This window comes from Oncorhynchus nerka, unplaced genomic scaffold, assembly GCF_034236695.1.
Source record: "Oncorhynchus nerka isolate Pitt River unplaced genomic scaffold, Oner_Uvic_2.0 unplaced_scaffold_1093, whole genome shotgun sequence".
Lineage (NCBI taxonomy): Eukaryota > Metazoa > Chordata > Actinopteri > Salmoniformes > Salmonidae > Oncorhynchus > Oncorhynchus nerka.
In genome coordinates this window covers 101,948-119,457 of record NW_027040227.1, presented here as the reverse complement: position 1 = coordinate 119,457, position 17,510 = coordinate 101,948, and the positions used below count along the sequence as shown (strand labels likewise).

The 17,510-nt window shown below is 47.5% G+C and overlaps 1 protein-coding gene across 1 annotated transcript in view; it reads left to right on the top strand.

Annotated features, from left to right (window-relative positions):
* The first annotated feature begins 7,778 nt into the window (after window positions 1–7,778).
* LOC135570123 (tripeptidyl-peptidase 2-like) overlaps window positions 7,779–17,510 on the top strand; it is an 84,240-nt gene continuing 74,508 nt past the window's right edge. The window contains 1 exon segment of the mRNA XM_065016191.1: window positions 7,779–8,146. Within this exon segment, the coding sequence (XP_064872263.1) occupies window positions 7,982–8,146 (165 nt within the window). The 5' untranslated portion in view covers window positions 7,779–7,981.

Below are 17,510 nucleotides of genomic sequence, written 5' to 3'. Positions count from 1 at the left end.
TCTACACAGCCTGTCAGTCAGCGGTCTACACAGCCTGTCAGTCAGCGGTCTACATGGAGCTGTCAGTCAGCGGTCTACACAGCCTGTCAGTCAGCGGTCTACATAGAGCGGTCAGTCAGCGGTCTACATGGAGCTGTCAGTCAGCAGTCTACACGGCCTGTCAGTCAGCGGTCTACACAGCCTGTCAGTCAGCGGTCTACATGGAGCTGTCAGTCAGTGGTCTACACGGAGCTGTCAGTCAGCGGTCTACACAGCCTGTCAGTCAGCGGTCTACATGGAGCTGTCAGTCAGCGGTCTACATGGAGCTGTCAGTCAGCGGTCTACATGGACCTGTCAGTCAGCGGTCTACATGGAGCTGTCAGTCAGGGGTCTACATGGAGATGTCAGTCAGCGGTCTACATGGAGCTGTCAGTCAGCGGTCTACATGGACCTGTCAGTCAGCGGTCTACACAGCCTGTCAGTCAGCGGTCTACACAGCCTGTCAGTCAGCGGTCTACACAGCCTGTCAGTCAGTGGTCTACACAGCCTGTCAGTCAGCGGTCTACACAGCCTGTCAGTCAGCGGTCTACATGGAGCTGTCAGTCAGCGGTCTACACAGCCTGTCAGTCAGCGGTCTACACAGCCTGTCAGTCAGCGGTCTACATGGAGCTGTCAGTCAGCGGTCTACATGGAGCTGTCAGTCAGCGGTCTACACAGCCTGTCAGTCAGCGGTCTACACAGCCTGTCAGTCAGCGGTCTACATGGAACTGTCAGTTAGCGGTCTACACAGCCTGTCAGTCAGCAGTCTACACAGCCAGTCAGTCAGCGGTCTACATGGAGCTGTCAGTCAGCGGTCTACACAGCTTGTCAGTCAGCGGTCTACACAGCCTGTCAGTCAGCGGTCTACATGGAACTGTCAGTCAGCGGTCTACACAGCCTGTCAGTCAGCGGTCTACATGGAGCTGTCAGTCAGCGGTCTACACAGCCTGTCAGTCAGCGGTCTACACTGAGCTGTCAGTCAGCGGTCTACACAGCCTGTCAGTCAGCGGTCTACACAGCCTGTCAGTCAGCGGTCTACACTGAGCTGTCAGTCAGCGGTCTACACAGCCTGTCAGTCAGCGGTCTACACAGCCTGTCAGTCAGCGTTCTACATTGAGCTGTCAGTCAGCGGTCTACACAGCCTGTCAGTCAGTGGTCTACACAGCCTGTCAGTCAGCGGTCTACACAGCCTGTCAGTCAGCGGTCTACACAGCCTGTCAGTCAGCGGTCTACACAGCCTGTCAGTCAGCGGTCTACATAGAGCTGTCAGTCAGCGGTCTACACAGCCTGTCAGTCAGCGGTCTACACAGCCTGTCAGTCAGCGGTCTACACTGAGCTGTCAGTCAGCGGTCTACACAGCCTGTCAGTCAGTGGTCTACACAGCCTGTCAGTCAGCGGTCTACACAGTCTGTCAGTCAGCGGTCTACATGGAGCTGTCAGTCAGCGGTCTACACGGCCTGTCAGTCAGCGGTCTACACAGCCTGTCAGTCAGCGGTCTACATGGAGCTGTCAGTCAGTGGTCTACACGGAGCTGTCAGTCAGCGGTCTACACAGCCTGTCAGTCAGCGGTCTACATGGAGCTGTCAGTCAGCGGTCTACATAGAGCTGTCAGTCAGCGGTCTACATGGAGCTGTCAGTCAGCGGTCTACATGGACCTGTCAGTCAGCGGTCTACATGGAGCTTTCAGTCAGGGGTCTACATGGAGCTGTCAGTCAGCGGTCTACATGGAGCTGTCAGTCAGCAGTCTACATGGACCTGTCAGTCAGCGGTCTACACAGCCTGTCAGTCAGCGGTCTACATGGAGCTGTCAGTCAGCGGTCTACACAGCCTGTCAGTCAGCGGTCTACACAGCCTGTCAGTCAGCGGTCTACACAGCCTGTCAGTCAGCGGTCTACATGGAGCTGTCAGTCAGCGGTCTACATGGAGCTGTCAGTCAGCAGTCTACACAGCCTGTCAGTCAGCGGTCTACACAGCCTGTCAGTCAGCGGTCTACACAGCCTGTCAGTCAGCGGTCTACACAGCCTGTCAGTCAGTGGTCTACACAGCCTGTCAGTCAGCGGTCTACACAGCCTGTCAGTCAGCGGTCTACATGGAGCTGTCAGTCAGCGGTCTACACAGCCTGTCAGTCAGCGGTCTACACAGCCTGTCAGTCAGCGGTCTACATGGAGCTGTCAGTCAGCGGTCTACATGGAGCTGTCAGTCAGCGGTCTACACAGCCTGTCAGTCAGCGGTCTACACAGCCTGTCAGTCAGCGGTCTACATGGAACTGTCAGTCAGCGGTCTACATGGAACTGTCAGTCAGCGGTCTACACAGCCTGTCAGTCAGCGGTCTACACAGCCTGTCAGTCAGCGGTCTACATGGAGCTGTCAGTCAGCGGTCTACACAGCCTGTCAGTCAGCGGTCTACACAGCCTGTCAGTCAGCGGTCTACACAGCCTGTCAGTCAGCGGTCTACACTGAGCTGTCAGTCAGCGGTCTACACAGCCTGTCAGTCAGCGGTCTACACAGCCTGTCAGTCAGCGTTCTACACTGAGCTGTCAGTCAGCGGTCTACACAGCCTGTCAGTCAGTGGTCTACACAGCCTGTCAGTCAGCGGTCTACACAGCCTGTCAATCAGCGGTCTACACAGCCTGTCAGTCAGCGGTCTACACAGCCTGTCAGTCAGCGGTCTACACAGCCTGTCAGTCAGCGGTCTACATAGAGCTGTCAGTCAGCGGTCTACACAGCCTGTCAGTCAGCGGTCTACACAGCCTGTCAGTCAGCGGTCTACACTGAGCTGTCAGTCAGCGGTCTACACAGCCTGTCAGTCAGTGGTCTACACAGCCTGTCAGTCAGCGGTCTACACAGCCTGTCAGTCAGCGGTCTACACTGAGCTGTCAGTCAGCGGTCTACACTGAGCTGTCAATAGGCGGTCTACACTGAGCTGTCAGTAGGCGGTCTACACTGAGCTGGTATCCTCATATCCCCTCTGGGATCAGGGTAGTAGACAACTTCAGAGGGAAAGAGGTCATTTATAGCCTGTTTAACATTACAGACCATCTCTGGTAAACCTGGCTGTCTAAACTAACGGTCCCATATCGCCACCTAGTGTCAGTCAGGTAAGTTGCTGTTGACTTCCCAACCTCACATGTCCCTGTCGTCCCTGTCGTCCCTGTCGTCCCTGTCGTCCCCCCTGTCGTCCCTGTCGTCCCTGTCGTCCCTGCCGTCCCTGTCGTCCCCGTCGTCCCCGTCGTCCCCGTGGTCCCCGTGGTCCCCGTCGTCCCCGTGGTCCCCGTCGTCCCCGTCATCCCCGTCGTCCCCGTCGTCCCTGTGGTCCCTGTCGTCCCTGTCGTCCCTGTCGTCCCCGTCGTCCCCGTCGTCCCCGTCGTCCCTGTCGTTCCCGTGGTCCCTGTCGTCCCTGTCGTCCCTGTCGTCCCTGTGGACAGCATGCTTGTTACAAGGGGTTTGAGTCTCTATGGCACAGGTAGGGTTCTTTCCCCACAGACACAGGGTCTGTGGTTCAAACCCCTTACAGGCTGTTTCCTGTCCTTTACTTCAACTAAACATCCAATCACACCTACTAACTACAACTAAACATCCAATCACACCACAGTACCCCATCATCACGTCTCCAAACACACCTACTTACTACAACTAAACATCCAATCACACCTACTTACTACAACTAAACATCCAATCACACCACAGGACCCCATCATCACGTCTCCAAACACACCTACTTACTACAACTAAACATCCAATCACACCACAGGACCCCATCACCACGTCTCCAATCACACCTACTTACTACAACTTAACATCCAATCACACCTACTTACTACAACTAAACATCCAATCACACCTACTTACTACAACTAAACATCCAATCACACCACAGGACCCCATCACCACGTCTCCAATCACACCACAGGACCCCCATCACCACGTCTCCAAACACACCACAGGACCCCATCACCACGTCTCCAATCACACCACAGGACCCCATCACCACGTCTCCAATCACACCACAGGACCCCATCACCACGTCTCCAATCACACCACAGGACCCCATCACCACGTCTCCAATCACACCACAGGACCCCATCACCACGTCTCCAAACACACCACAGGACCCCATCATCACGTCTCCAATCACACCACAGGACCCCATCACCACGTCTCCAATCACACCACAGGACCCCATCACCACGTCTCCAATCACACCACAGGACCCCATCACCACGTCTCCAATCACACCACAGGACCCCATCACCACGTCTCCAATCACACCACAGGACCCCATCACCACGTCTCCAATCACACCACAGGACCCCATCATCACGTCTCCAATCACACCACAGGACCCCATCACCACGTCTCCAAACACACCACAGGACCCCATCACCACGTCTCCAATCACACCACAGGACCCCATCATCACGTCTCCAATCACACCACAGGACCCCATCATCACGTCTCCAAACACACCACAGGACCCCATCACCACGTCTCCAATCACACCACAGGACCCCATCACCACGTCTCCAATCACACCACAGGACCCCCATCACCACGTCTCCAAACACACCACAGGACCCCATCACCACGTCTCCAATCACACCACAGGACCCCATCACCACGTCTCCAATCACACCACAGGACCCCATCACCACGTCTCCAATCACACCACAGGACCCCATCACCACGTCTCCAATCACACCACAGGACCCCATCACCACGTCTCCAAACACACCACAGGACCCCATCATCACGTCTCCAATCACACCACAGGACCCCATCACCACGTCTCCAATCACACCACAGGACCCCATCACCACGTCTCCAATCACACCACAGGACCCCATCACCACGTCTCCAATCACACCACAGGACCCCATCACCACGTCTCCAATCACACCACAGGACCCCATCACCACGTCTCCAATCACACCACAGGACCCCATCACCACGTCTCCAAACACACCACAGGACCCCATCATCACGTCTCCAATCACACCACAGGACCCCATCACCACGTCTCCAATCACACCACAGGACCCCATCACCACGTCTCCAATCACACCACAGGACCCCATCACCACGTCTCCAAACACACCACAGGACCCCATCACCACGTCTCCAATCACACCACAGGACCCCATCATCACGTCTCCAATCACACCACAGGACCCCATCATCACGTCTCCAAACACACCACAGGACCCCATCACCACGTCTCCAATCACACCACAGGACCCCATCATCACGTCTCCAATCACACCACAGGACCCCATCATCACGTCTCCAAACACACCACAGGACCCCATCACCACGTCTCCAATCACAGAATAAACTGACAACAGAAAAAGACATTACGGCAGTGGCCCAACTTTCTAATCAATAAATATTCTCACATTGTAATAAACAACCGCAAACATAGCTTCAGAACAGCTTTGACCACACCCCCAGACAGTTTGACCACACCCCCAGACCGTGACCACACCCCCAGACAGTTTGACCACACCCCCAGACAGTTTGACCATTCTTAAATGGAAAAAGTTTGGAACCACCAAGACTCTTCCTAGAATTGGCCACCCGGCCAAACTGATCAATCGGGGGAGAAGGGCCTTGGTCAGGGAGGTGACCAAGAACCCGATGTTCACTCCGACAGAGCTCCAGAGTTCCTCTGTGGAGATGGGAGAACCTTCCAGAAGGACAACCATCTCTGCAGCACTCCACCAATCAGGCCTTTATGGTAGAGTGGCCAGACGGAAGCCACTCCTCAGTAAAAGGCACATGACAGCCCGCTTGGGAGTTTGCCAAAAGGCACCTAAAGGAATCAGACCATGAGAAACAAGATTCTCTGGTCTGATGAAACCAATATTGAACTCTTTGGCCTGAATGCCAAGCGTCACATCTGGGGGAAACCTGGCACCATCCCTAAAATGAAGCATGGTGGTGGCAGCATCATGCTGTGGGGATGTTTTTCAACGGCAGGGACTGGGAGACTAGTCAGGATCGAGGGGAAGATGAACGGAGTAAAGTACAGAGTCATTACTGATGAAATCCTGCTCCAGAGTGCTCAGGACCTCAGTCTGGGACGAAGATTCACCTTCCAACAGGACAACATAGAAGTGGCTTCGGGACAAGTCTCTGAATGTCCTTGAGTGGCCCAGCCAGAGCCCAGACTTGAACCCGATCTAACATCTCTGGAGAGACCTGAAAATAGCTGTGCAGCGACGCTCCCCATCCAACCTGACAGAGCTTGAGAGGATCTGCAGATAAGAATGGGAGAAACTCCTCAAATACAGATGTGCCAAGCTAGTAGTGTCATACCTAAGAAGACTCGAGGTTGTAACACTGCCAAAGGTGCTTCAACAAAGAACTGGCTAAAGGGTCTGAATACTTATGTAAATGCTAAATTTCAGATTTTTTTTATTTTTAATACATTTTTTTGCTTTGTCATTATGGGGTATTGTGATGTCATTATGGGGTATTGTGATGTCATTATGGGGTATTGCTTTGTATTTATGGGGCATTGTGATGTCATTATGGGGTATTGTGATGTCATTATGGGGTATGGTGTGTAGATTGATGAGGGTAAAAACTATTTAATACATTTTAGAATAAGGCTGTAACGTAACAAAAATGTGTAAAAACTGTAAGGGGTCTGAATACTTTCCGAATGCACCGTAGCTACGCGTTGACATGATTGGTTGAAGGTGGGTGGGGGGGCAGGAGGTCCTGTATAAACATACATTCACTTCCTTGACAATTTCCTCCAGAATAGCTCCACTCCCCCGCTAAGCACAAGAAGTATGAAAACCCTGATGTCTGCGGAGGCTGTTTCGCAATAAATGCTGTATTGTCACTTCAGATGGTGGATTGACCAACGCAGAGCCTTTACGGGCTTTTATCAGAGACAGAAGAGGAAGCAAAGCATCCCACTCCCCCTCATTTGGGGGTCCTATACTGTCAACGAACCAAGCAGACCAGACTCGGCTGCTAATGCTTTGGTGTCTATTTATTTTATTTTACCTTTATTTAGCAAGGCAAGTCAGTTAAGAACAAATTCTTATTTTCAATGACAGCCTAGGAACAGTGGGTTAACTGCCTTGTTCAGGGGCAGAACGACAGATTTGCACCTTGTCAGCTCTGGGGTTTGAACTTGCAACCTTCCGGTTACTTCCGGTTACTAGTCCAACGCTCTAACCACTAGGCTACGCTGCCGCCCCTCCACTCTAACCACTAGGCTACGCTGCCGCCCCTCCACTCTAACCACTAGGCTACGCTGCCGCCCCTCCACTCTAACCACTAGGCTACGCTGCCGCCCCTCCACTCTAACCACTAGGCTACGCTGCCGCCCCTCCACTCTAACCACTAGGCTACCCTGCCGCCCCTCCACTCTAACCACTAGGCTACCCTGCCGCCCCTCCACTCTAACCACTAGGCTACGCTGCCGCCCCTTCTATGGAAGAGCCACCCCATTAAGCAGATTGGGTACTGATCATTTTAATTTATCCACCATTATTTGGTTTTAAACACTTTATTTAATTTTTTTTTTTTTTTACCTGTGCCCCACTAATTAGGGTCCAGTGGAAACACTGACCAGAACATTGTTTCCCTACTATTTAATAGTCCATGTTTAAACCTTGAACAAAGACAAATACGCCTATACTACTTCTGTTTTTAAACAAAATTAGCTATAGGCAGTGTATGAAATAGCTACAGAAGGACTTCTTTCGTTGCTATTGACTTAATTTACTTGTCATTAGACACCTTTTTTTGAGGATGACTCCTGTGGCTCATTTGATTGTTCTAAATAGTGTCCTGTCCCTTTAAAAAAAAGTCCTTCCCGGTCTCTCTTCACTGTTTTTATCGGCCACGTTTCCCCCCTCTAAACTATACTGTACTTACTTGTCTTTGGTGTCGGTCTTCAACCTATTTCTCTGCCCTCTTGTTTCCATTGTTACTCTGTCCGATCATGGCAGCTCATTCTATCGACGAGCCGTTCCCTTTCCACGGGTTGCTCCCTAAAAAAGAGACCGGCGCTGCGTCTTATCTCACTAGGTTCCCCGAGTACGATGGACGGGGTGTTGTCATCGCTATCCTCGACACTGGCGTGGACCCAGGGGCCCCGGGCATGCAGGTAAATTTACCCCGGTGCTTTTACAGGCTACTAGGCCTCATTCAAAATTCACGACTAGCTAGTGATTTTTAAAAAACCGGTGCTACCTTGTCACCCCAATCTAGTAAAACTAGTTAGAAACTACTGTTCATCTAATTGACATTTTAACGAGAAAACAGCTAACGCCTTGTTGTTGTTGTTGTAACATGACAGTCCCCTGGGTCTGTCGGTAAATTAGCTCAGTTTAGCGTAGATGGCTAATTTAACAAGCTAAGATCATATAGCAAACCATCGGAACATAATGTCCTAGTTAGCTACACCATAAAATACCGACAGACCATTGATTTTGGCAGGACTAGTGCTAATATTTCCCCACCATAGCATAAGACAAAAAATAGATGCTTATTGTTGCTGACATGTTTCATTTGAAATGTTTCAGTGACTAGCTAGTGGGTTGCTGTGACTTAGTGGTGGAACTGGGGGACGCTGATGGAAACAGGATCAAACATCTGTTGAGAGCCGTCACTCAACTGTAGAGGCCCTGTCCTGTCTGTCTGTCCTGTATGTCCTGTCTAGTTACTGTCTGTCTGGCCTGTCTGCCCTGTCTAGTTACTGTCTAGCTACTGTTTGTCTGTCTGCCCTGTCTAGTTACTGTCTAGCTACTGTTTGTCTGTCTGCCCTGTCTAGTTACTGTCTAGCTACTGTTTGTCTGTCTGCCCTGTCTAGTTACTGTCTAGCTACTCTTTGTCTGTCTGCCCTGTCTAGCTACTGTTTGTCTGTCTGCCCTGTCTAGTTACTGTCTAGCTACTGTTTGTCTGTCTGCCCTGTCTAGCTACTGTTTGTCTGTCCGCCCTGTCTAGTTACTGTCTAGCTACTGTTTGTCTGTCTGCCCTGTCTAGTTACTGTTTGTCTGTCTGCCCTGTCTAGTTACTGACCAGTTACTGTTTGTCTGTCCACCCTGTCTAGTTACTGTCTAGCTACTGTTTGTCTGTCTGCCCTGTCTAGTTACTGACCAGTTACTGTTTGTCTGTCCGCCCTGTCTAGTTACTGTCTAGCTACTGTTTGTCTGTCTGTCTGCCCTGTCTAGTTACTGTTTGTCTGTCTGCCCTGTCTAGTTACTGTTTGTCTGTCTGCCCTGTCTAGTTACTGTCTAGCTACTGTTTGTCTGTCTGCCCTGTCTAGTTACTGTCTAGCTACTGTTTGTCTGTCTGCCCTGTCTAGCTACTGTTTGTCTGTCTGCCCTGTCTAGCTACTGTTTGTCTGTGCCCTGTCTAGCTACTGTTTGTCTGTCTGCCCTGTCTAGCTACTGTTTGTCTGTCCGCCCTGTCAAGTTACTGTCTAGTTACTGTTTGTCTGTCTGCCCTGTCTAGTTACTGTCTAGCTACTGTTTGTCTGTCTGCCCTGTCTAGTTACTGTCTAGCTACTGTTTGTCTGTCTGCCCTGTCTAGCTACTCTTTGTCTGTCTGCCCTGTCTAGCTACTGTTTGTCTGTCTGCCCTGTCTAGTTACTGTCTAGCTACTGTTTGTCTGTCTGCCCTGTCTAGCTACTGTTTGTCTGTCCGCCCTGTCTAGTTACTGTCTAGCTACTGTTTGTCTGTCTGCCCTGTCTAGTTACTGTTTGTCTGTCTGCCCTGTCTAGTTACTGACCAGTTACTGTTTGTCTGTCCGCCCTGTCTAGTTACTGTCTAGCTACTGTTTGTCTGTCTGCCCTGTCTAGTTACTGTTTGTCTGTCTGCCCTGTCTAGTTACTGACCAGTTACTGTTTGTCTGTCTGCCCTGTCTAGTTACTGTCTAGCTACTGTTTGTCTGTGCCCTGTCTAGCTACTGTTTGTCTGTGCCCTGTCTAGCTACTGTTTGTCTGTCTGCCCTGTCTAGCTACTGTTTGTCTGTTTGCCCTGTCTAGTTACTGTCTAGCTACTGTTTGTCTGTCTGCCCTGTCTAGCTACTGTTTGTCTGTCTGCCCTGTCTAGCTACTGTTTGTCTGTCTGCCCTGTCTAGCTACTGTTTGTCTGTCCGCCCTGTCAAGTTACTGTCTAGTTACTGTTTGTCTGTCCGCCCTGTCAAGTTACTGTCTAGTTACTGTTTGTCTGTCTGCCCTGTCTAGTTACTGTTTGTCTGTCTGCCCTGTCTAGTTACTGTCTAGTTACTGTTTGTCTGTCTGCCCTGTCTAGTTACTGTCTTGCTACTGTCTGTCTGCCCTGTCTAGTTACTGTCTAGCTACTGTTTGTCTGTCTGCCCTGTCTAGTTACTGTCTAGCTACTGTTTGTCTGTCTGCCCTGTCTAGTTACTGTCTAGCTACTGTTTGTCTGTCTGTCTGTCTGCCCTGTCTAGCTACTGTGTCTGTCTGCCCTGTCTAGTTACTGTCTAGCTACTGTTTGTCTGTCTGCCCTGTCTAGTTACTGTCTGTGTGTCTGTATGTCTGTTTGTCTGTCTACCCTGTCTAGCTACTGTCTGTCTGTCTGCCCTGTCTGTCTGTCTGCCCTGTCTTCCCTGTGTGTGTGTGTGTGTGTGTGTGTGTGTGTGTGTGTGTGTCTGGGTCCACAACGCATGGTGAGACATGACAACATGTTGGATATCTGTCTGTCTGTCTGTCTGTCTGTCTGTCTGTCTGTCTGTCTGTCTGTCTGTCTGTCTGTCTGTCTGTCTGTTCCTAGCCACACCACTCAGCCCTCTGCTAAAGACCAAAGGTTTCTCTCTGACTCGAACATCTCTATGACTAGGTCCAGTTGGTATAGACTTTCAGAATATAGTAGGTCCAGTTGGTATAGACTTTCAGAATATAGTAGGTCCAGTTGATATAGACTTTCAGAATATAGTAGGTCCAGTTGGTATAGACTTTCAGAATATAGTAGGTCCAGTTGGTATAGACTTTCAGAATATAGTAGGTCCAGTTGGTATAGACTTTCAGAATATAGTAGGTCCAGTTGGTATAGACTTTCAGAATATAGTAGGTCCAGTTGGTATAGACTTTCAGAATATAGTAGGTCCAGTTGGTATAGACTTTCAGAATATAGTAGGTCCAGTTGGTATAGAATATGACACTATTATATTGATACATCACTGACGGTGACGTTTGTCTATGAATCCAACTTTATTGGTCACATACACATGGTTATCAGATGTTATTGGTCACATGGTTATCAGATGTTATTGGTCACATGGTTAGCAGATGTTATTGGTCACATGGTTAGCAGATGTTATTGGTCACATACACATGGTTAGCAGATGTTATTGGTCACATGGTTATCAGATGTTATTGGTCACATATACATGGTTAGCAGATGTTATTGGTCACATACACATGGTTAGCAGATGTTATTGGTCACATACACATGGTTAGCAGATGTTATTGGTCACATACACATGGTTAGCAGATCCTATTGGTCACATACACATGGTTATCAGATGTTATTGGTCACATGGTTATCAGATGTTAATGGTCACATGGTTAGCAGATGTTATTGGTCACATGGTTATCAGATGTTAATGGTCACATGGTTAGCAGATGTTATTGGTCACATGGTTAGCAGATGTTATTGGTCACATACACATGGTTAGCAGATGTTATTGGTCACATGGTTATCAGATGTTATTGGTCACATACACATGGTTAGCAGATCCTATTGGTCACATACACATGGTTATCAGATGTTATTGGTCACATACACATGGTTAGCAGATGTTATTGGTCACATACACATGGTTAGCAGATGTTATTGGTCACATACACATGGTTAGCAGATGTTATTGGTCACATACACATGGTTAGCAGATGTTATTGGTCACATACACATGGTTAGCAGATGTTATTGGTCACATACACATGGTTAGCAGATGTTATTGGTCACATACACATGGTTAGCAGATGTTATTGGTCACATACACATGGTTAGCAGATGTTATTGGTCACATACACATGGTTAGTAGATGTTAATGGTCACATACACATGGTTAGCAGATCCTATTGGTCACATACACATGGTTAGCAGATGTTATTGGTCACATGGTTATCAGATGTTATTGGTCACATGGTTAGCAGATGTTATTGGTCACATGGTTAGCAGATGTTATTGGTCACATACACATGGTTAGCAGATGTTATTGGTCACATGGTTAGCAGATGTTATTGGTCACATACACATGGTCAGCAGATGTTATTGGTCACATACACATGGTTAGCAGATGTTAATGGTCACATACACATGGTTAGCAGATGTTATTGGTCACATACACATGGTTATCAGATCCTATTGGTCACATACACATGGTTAGCAGATGTTATTGGTCACATGGTTATCAGATGTTATTGGTCACATGGTTAGCAGATGTTATTGGTCACATGGTTAGCAGATGTTATTGGTCACATACACATGGTTATCAGATGTTATTGGTCACATGGTTAGCAGATCTTATTGGTCACATACACATGGTTATCAGATCCTATTGGTCACATGGTTATCAGATCCTATTGGTCACATGGTTAGCAGATGTTATTGGTCACATGGTTAGCAGATCCTATTGGTCACATGGTTAGCAGATGTTATTGGTCACATGGTTAGCAGATGTTATTGGTCACATGGTTAGCAGATGTTATTGGTCACATGGTTAGCAGATGTTATTGGTCACATGGTTAGCAGATGTTATTGGTCACATACACATGGTTAGCAGATCCTATTGGTCACATACACATGGTTATCAGATGTTATTGGTCACATACACATGGTTAGCAGATGTTATTGGTCACATACACATGGTTAGCAGATGTTATTGGTCACATGGTTAGCAGATGTTAATGGTCACATACACATGGTTAGCAGATGTTATTGGTCACATGGTTAGCAGATGTTATTGGTCACATACACATGGTTAGCAGATCCTATTGGTCACATACACATGGTTATCAGATGTTATTGGTCACATACACATGGTTAGCAGATGTTATTGGTCACATACACATGGTTAGCAGATGTTATTGGTCACATGGTTAGCAGATGTTAATGGTCACATACACATGGTTAGCAGATGTTATTGGTCACATGGTTAGCAGATGTTATTGGTCACATACACATGGTTAGCAGATGTTATTGGTCACATACACATGGTTAGCAGATGTTAATGGTCACATGGTTAGCAGATGTTATTGGTCACATGGTTAGCAGATGTTATTGGTCACATACACATGGTTAGCAGATGTTATTGGTCACATGGTTAGCAGATGTTATTGGTCACATGGTTAGCAGATGTTATTGGTCACATACACATGGTTAGCAGATGTTATTGGTCACATACACATGGTTAGCAGATGTTAATGGTCACATGGTTAGCAGATGTTATTGGTCACATACACATGGTTATCAGATCCTATTGGTCACATACACATGGTTAGCAGATCCTATTGGTCACATGGTTATCAGATCCTATTGGTCACATGGTTAGCAGATGTTATTGGTCACATGGTTAGCAGATCCTATTGGTCACATGGTCACATACACATGGTTATCAGATGTTATTGGTTACATGGTTATCAGATGTTATTGGTTACATACACGTGGTTAGCAGATGTTAATGGTCACATGGTTAGCAGATGTTAATGGTCACATGGTTAGCTGATGTTAATGGTCACATGGTTAGCAGATGTTAATGGTCACATGGTTATCAGATGTTAATGGTCACATGGTTAGCAGATGTTAATGGTCACATGGTTAGCAGATGTTAATGCGAGTGTAGTGAAGTGCTTGTGTTTCTAGTTCTGACAATGCATATTCTGTTATTGTTATTCTATTGGTCACATGCTGATGTTATTGAGAGTGTAGTGAAACGCTTGTGCTTCTAGTTCTGACAATGCAGTAATAACCAACTAGTAATCTAATAATTCCCCCAACAACTACCTCATACACACACATCTAAAGGGGTGAATGAGAATATGTCCATATAAATACATAGATGAGTAATGGCTGAGCGGCACAGACAAGGTGCAATAGATGGTATAGAATACAGTATATACATAGATGATCGATGGCTGAGCGGCACAGACAAGGTGCAATAGATGGTATAGAATACAGTATATACATAGATGAGTAATATAAGATATGTAAACATTAGTGACTAGTGATACAATTTTTAAAGTGGCATGTGATTGGGTCTCCATGTTAGGCAGCAGCCTCTCTGAGGTAGTAATGGCTGTTTATTAGTCTGATGGTCTGGAGATAGAAGCTGTTTATCGGTCTGGAGATAGAAGCTGTTGACCGGTCTGGAGATAGAAGCTGTTGACCGGTCTGGAGATAGAAGCTGTTGACCGGTCTGGAGATAGAAGCTGTTGACCGGTCTGGAGATAGAAGCTGTTGACCGGTCTGGAGATAGAAGCTGTTGACCGGTCTGGAGATAGAAGCTGTTGACCGGTCTGGAGATAGAAGCTGTTGACCGGTCTGGAGATAGAAGCTGTTGACCGGTCTGGAGATAGAAGCTGTTGACCGGTCTGGAGATAGAAGCTGTTGACCGGTCTGGAGATAGAAGCTGTTGACCGGTCTGGAGATAGAAGCTGTTGACCGGTCTGGAGATAGAAGCTGTTGACCGGTCTGGATAGAAGCTGTTGACCGGTCTGGAGATAGAAGCTGTTGACCGGTCTGGAGATAGAAGCTGTTGACCGGTCTGGAGATAGAAGCTGTTGACCGGTCTGGAGATAGAAGCTGTTGACCGGTCTGGAGATAGAAGCTGTTTATCGGTCTGATGGTCTGGAGATAGAAGCTGTTTGTCAGTCTGATGGTCTGGAGATAGAAGCTGTTTATCGGTCTGATGGTCTGGAGATAGAAGCTGTTTATCGGTCTGATGGTCTGGAGATAGAAGCTGTTTGTCAGTCTGATGGTCTGGAGATAGAAGCTGTTTATCGGTCTGATGGTCTGGAGATAGAAGCTGTTTATCGGTCTGGAGATAGAAGCTGTTTATCAGTCTGGAGATAGAAGCTGTTTATCGGTCTGGAGATAGAAGCTGTTGACCGGTCTGGAGATAGAAGCTGTTTATCGGTCTGGAGATAGAAGCTGTTTATCGGTCTGGAGATAGAAGCTGTTTATCGGTCTGGAGATAGAAGCTGTTTATCGGTCTGGAGATAGAAGCTGTTTATCGGTCTGGAGATAGAAGCTGTTTATCGGTCTGGAGATAGAAGCTGTTGACCGGTCTGGAGATAGAAGCTGTTTATCAGTCTGATGGTCTGGAGATAGAAGCTGTTTATCAGTCTGATGGTCTGGAGATAGAAGCTGTTTATCGGTCTGGAGATAGAAGCTGTTTATCAGTCTGGAGATAGAAGCTGTTTATCGGTCTGGAGATAGAAGCTGTTTATCGGATGGTCTGGAGATAGAAGCTGTTTGTCAGTCTGATGGTCTGGAGATAGAAGCTGTTTATCGGTCTGGAGATAGAAGCTGTTTATCGGTCTGGAGATAGAAGCTGTTTATCAGTCTGGAGATAGAAGCTGTTTATCGGTCTGGAGATAGAAGCTGTTTATCGGTCTGATGGTCTGGAGATAGAAGCTGTTTATCAGTCTGGAGATAGAAGCTGTTTATCGGTCTGGAGATAGAAGCTGTTTATCAGTCTGATGGTCTGGAGATAGAAGCTGTTTATCAGTCTGGAGATAGAAGCTGTTTATCAGTCTGATGGTCTGGAGATAGAAGCTGTTTATCAGTCTGGAGATAGAAGCTGTTTATCAGTCTGATGGTCTGGAGATAGAAGCTGTTTATCGGTCTGGAGATAGAAGCTGTTTATCAGTCTGGAGATAGAAGCTGTTTATCAGTCTGGAGATAGAAGCTGTTTATCAGTCTGATGGTCTGGAGATAGAAGCTGTTTGTCAGTCTGATGGTCTGGAGATAGAAGCTGTTTGTCAGTCTGATGGTCTGGAGATAGAAGCTGTTTATCAGTCTGGAGATAGAAGCTGTTTATCAGTCTGATGGTCTGGAGATAGAAGCTGTTTATCAGTCTGATGGTCTGGAGATAGAAGCTGTTTATCAGTCTGATGGTCTGGAGATAGAAGCTGTTTGTCAGTCTGATGGTCTGGAGATAGAAGCTGTTTATCGGTCTGATGGTCTGGAGATAGAAGCTGTTTATCAGTCTGATGGTCTGGAGATAGAAGCTGTTTATCGGTCTGGAGATAGAAGCTGTTTATCAGTCTGGAGATAGAAGCTGTTGACCAGTCTGATGGCCTGGAGATAGAAGCTGTTTACCAGTCTGGAGATAGAAGCTGTTTATCGGTCTGGAGATAGAAGCTGTTTATCAGTCTGGAGATAGAAGCTGTTTATCAGTCTGATGGTCTGGAGATAGAAGCTGTTTATCGGTCTGATGGTCTGGAGATAGAAGCTGTTTATCGGTCTGGAGATAGAAGCTGTTTATCAGTCTGGAGATAGAAGCTGTTTATCGGTCTGGAGATAGAAGCTGTTGACCGGTCTGGAGATAGAAGCTGTTTATCGGTCTGGAGATAGAAGCTGTTTATCAGTCTGATGGTCTGGAGATAGAAGCTGTTTATCAGTCTGGAGATAGAAGCTGTTTATCAGTCTGATGGTCTGGAGATAGAAGCTGTTTATCAGTCTGGAGATAGAAGCTGTTTATCAGTCTGGAGATAGAAGCTGTTTGATGGTCTGGTCTGATGGTCTGGAGATAGAAGCTGTTTATCAGTCTGGAGATAGAAGCTGGTCTGGAGATAGAAGCTGTTTATCAGTCTGATGGTCTGGAGATAGAAGCTGTTTGTCAGTCTGATGGTCTGGAGATCTGTTTATCAGTCTGATGGTCTGGAGATAGAAGCTGTTTATCGGTCTGATGGTCTGGAGATAGAAGCTGTTTATCAGTCTGATGGTCTGGAGATAGAAGCTGTTTATCGGTCTGATGGTCTGGAGATAGAAGCTGTTTATCGGTCTGGAGATAGAAGCTGTTTATCGGTCTGATGGTCTGGAGATAGAAGCTGTTTATCGGTCTGGAGATAGAAGCTGTTTATCAGTCTGGAGATAGAAGCTGTTTATCGGTCTGGAGATAGAAGCTGTTTATCGGTCTGGAGATAGAAGCTGTTTATCGGTCTGGAGATAGAAGCTGTTTATCGGTCTGGAGATAGAAGCTGTTTATCGGTCTGGAGATAGAAGCTGTTTATCGGTCTGGAGATAGAAGCTGTTGACCGGTCTGGAGATAGAAGCTGTTTATCAGTCTGATGGTCTGGAGATAGAAGCTGTTTATCAGTCTGGAGATAGAAGCTGTTTATCAGTCTGGAGATAGAAGCTGTTTATCAGTCTGGAGATAGAAGCTGTTTATCGGTCTGGAGATAGAAGCTGTTTATCAGTCTGATGGTCTGGAGATAGAAGCTGTTTGTCAGTCTGATGGTCTGGAGATAGAAGCTGTTTATCGGTCTGGAGATAGAA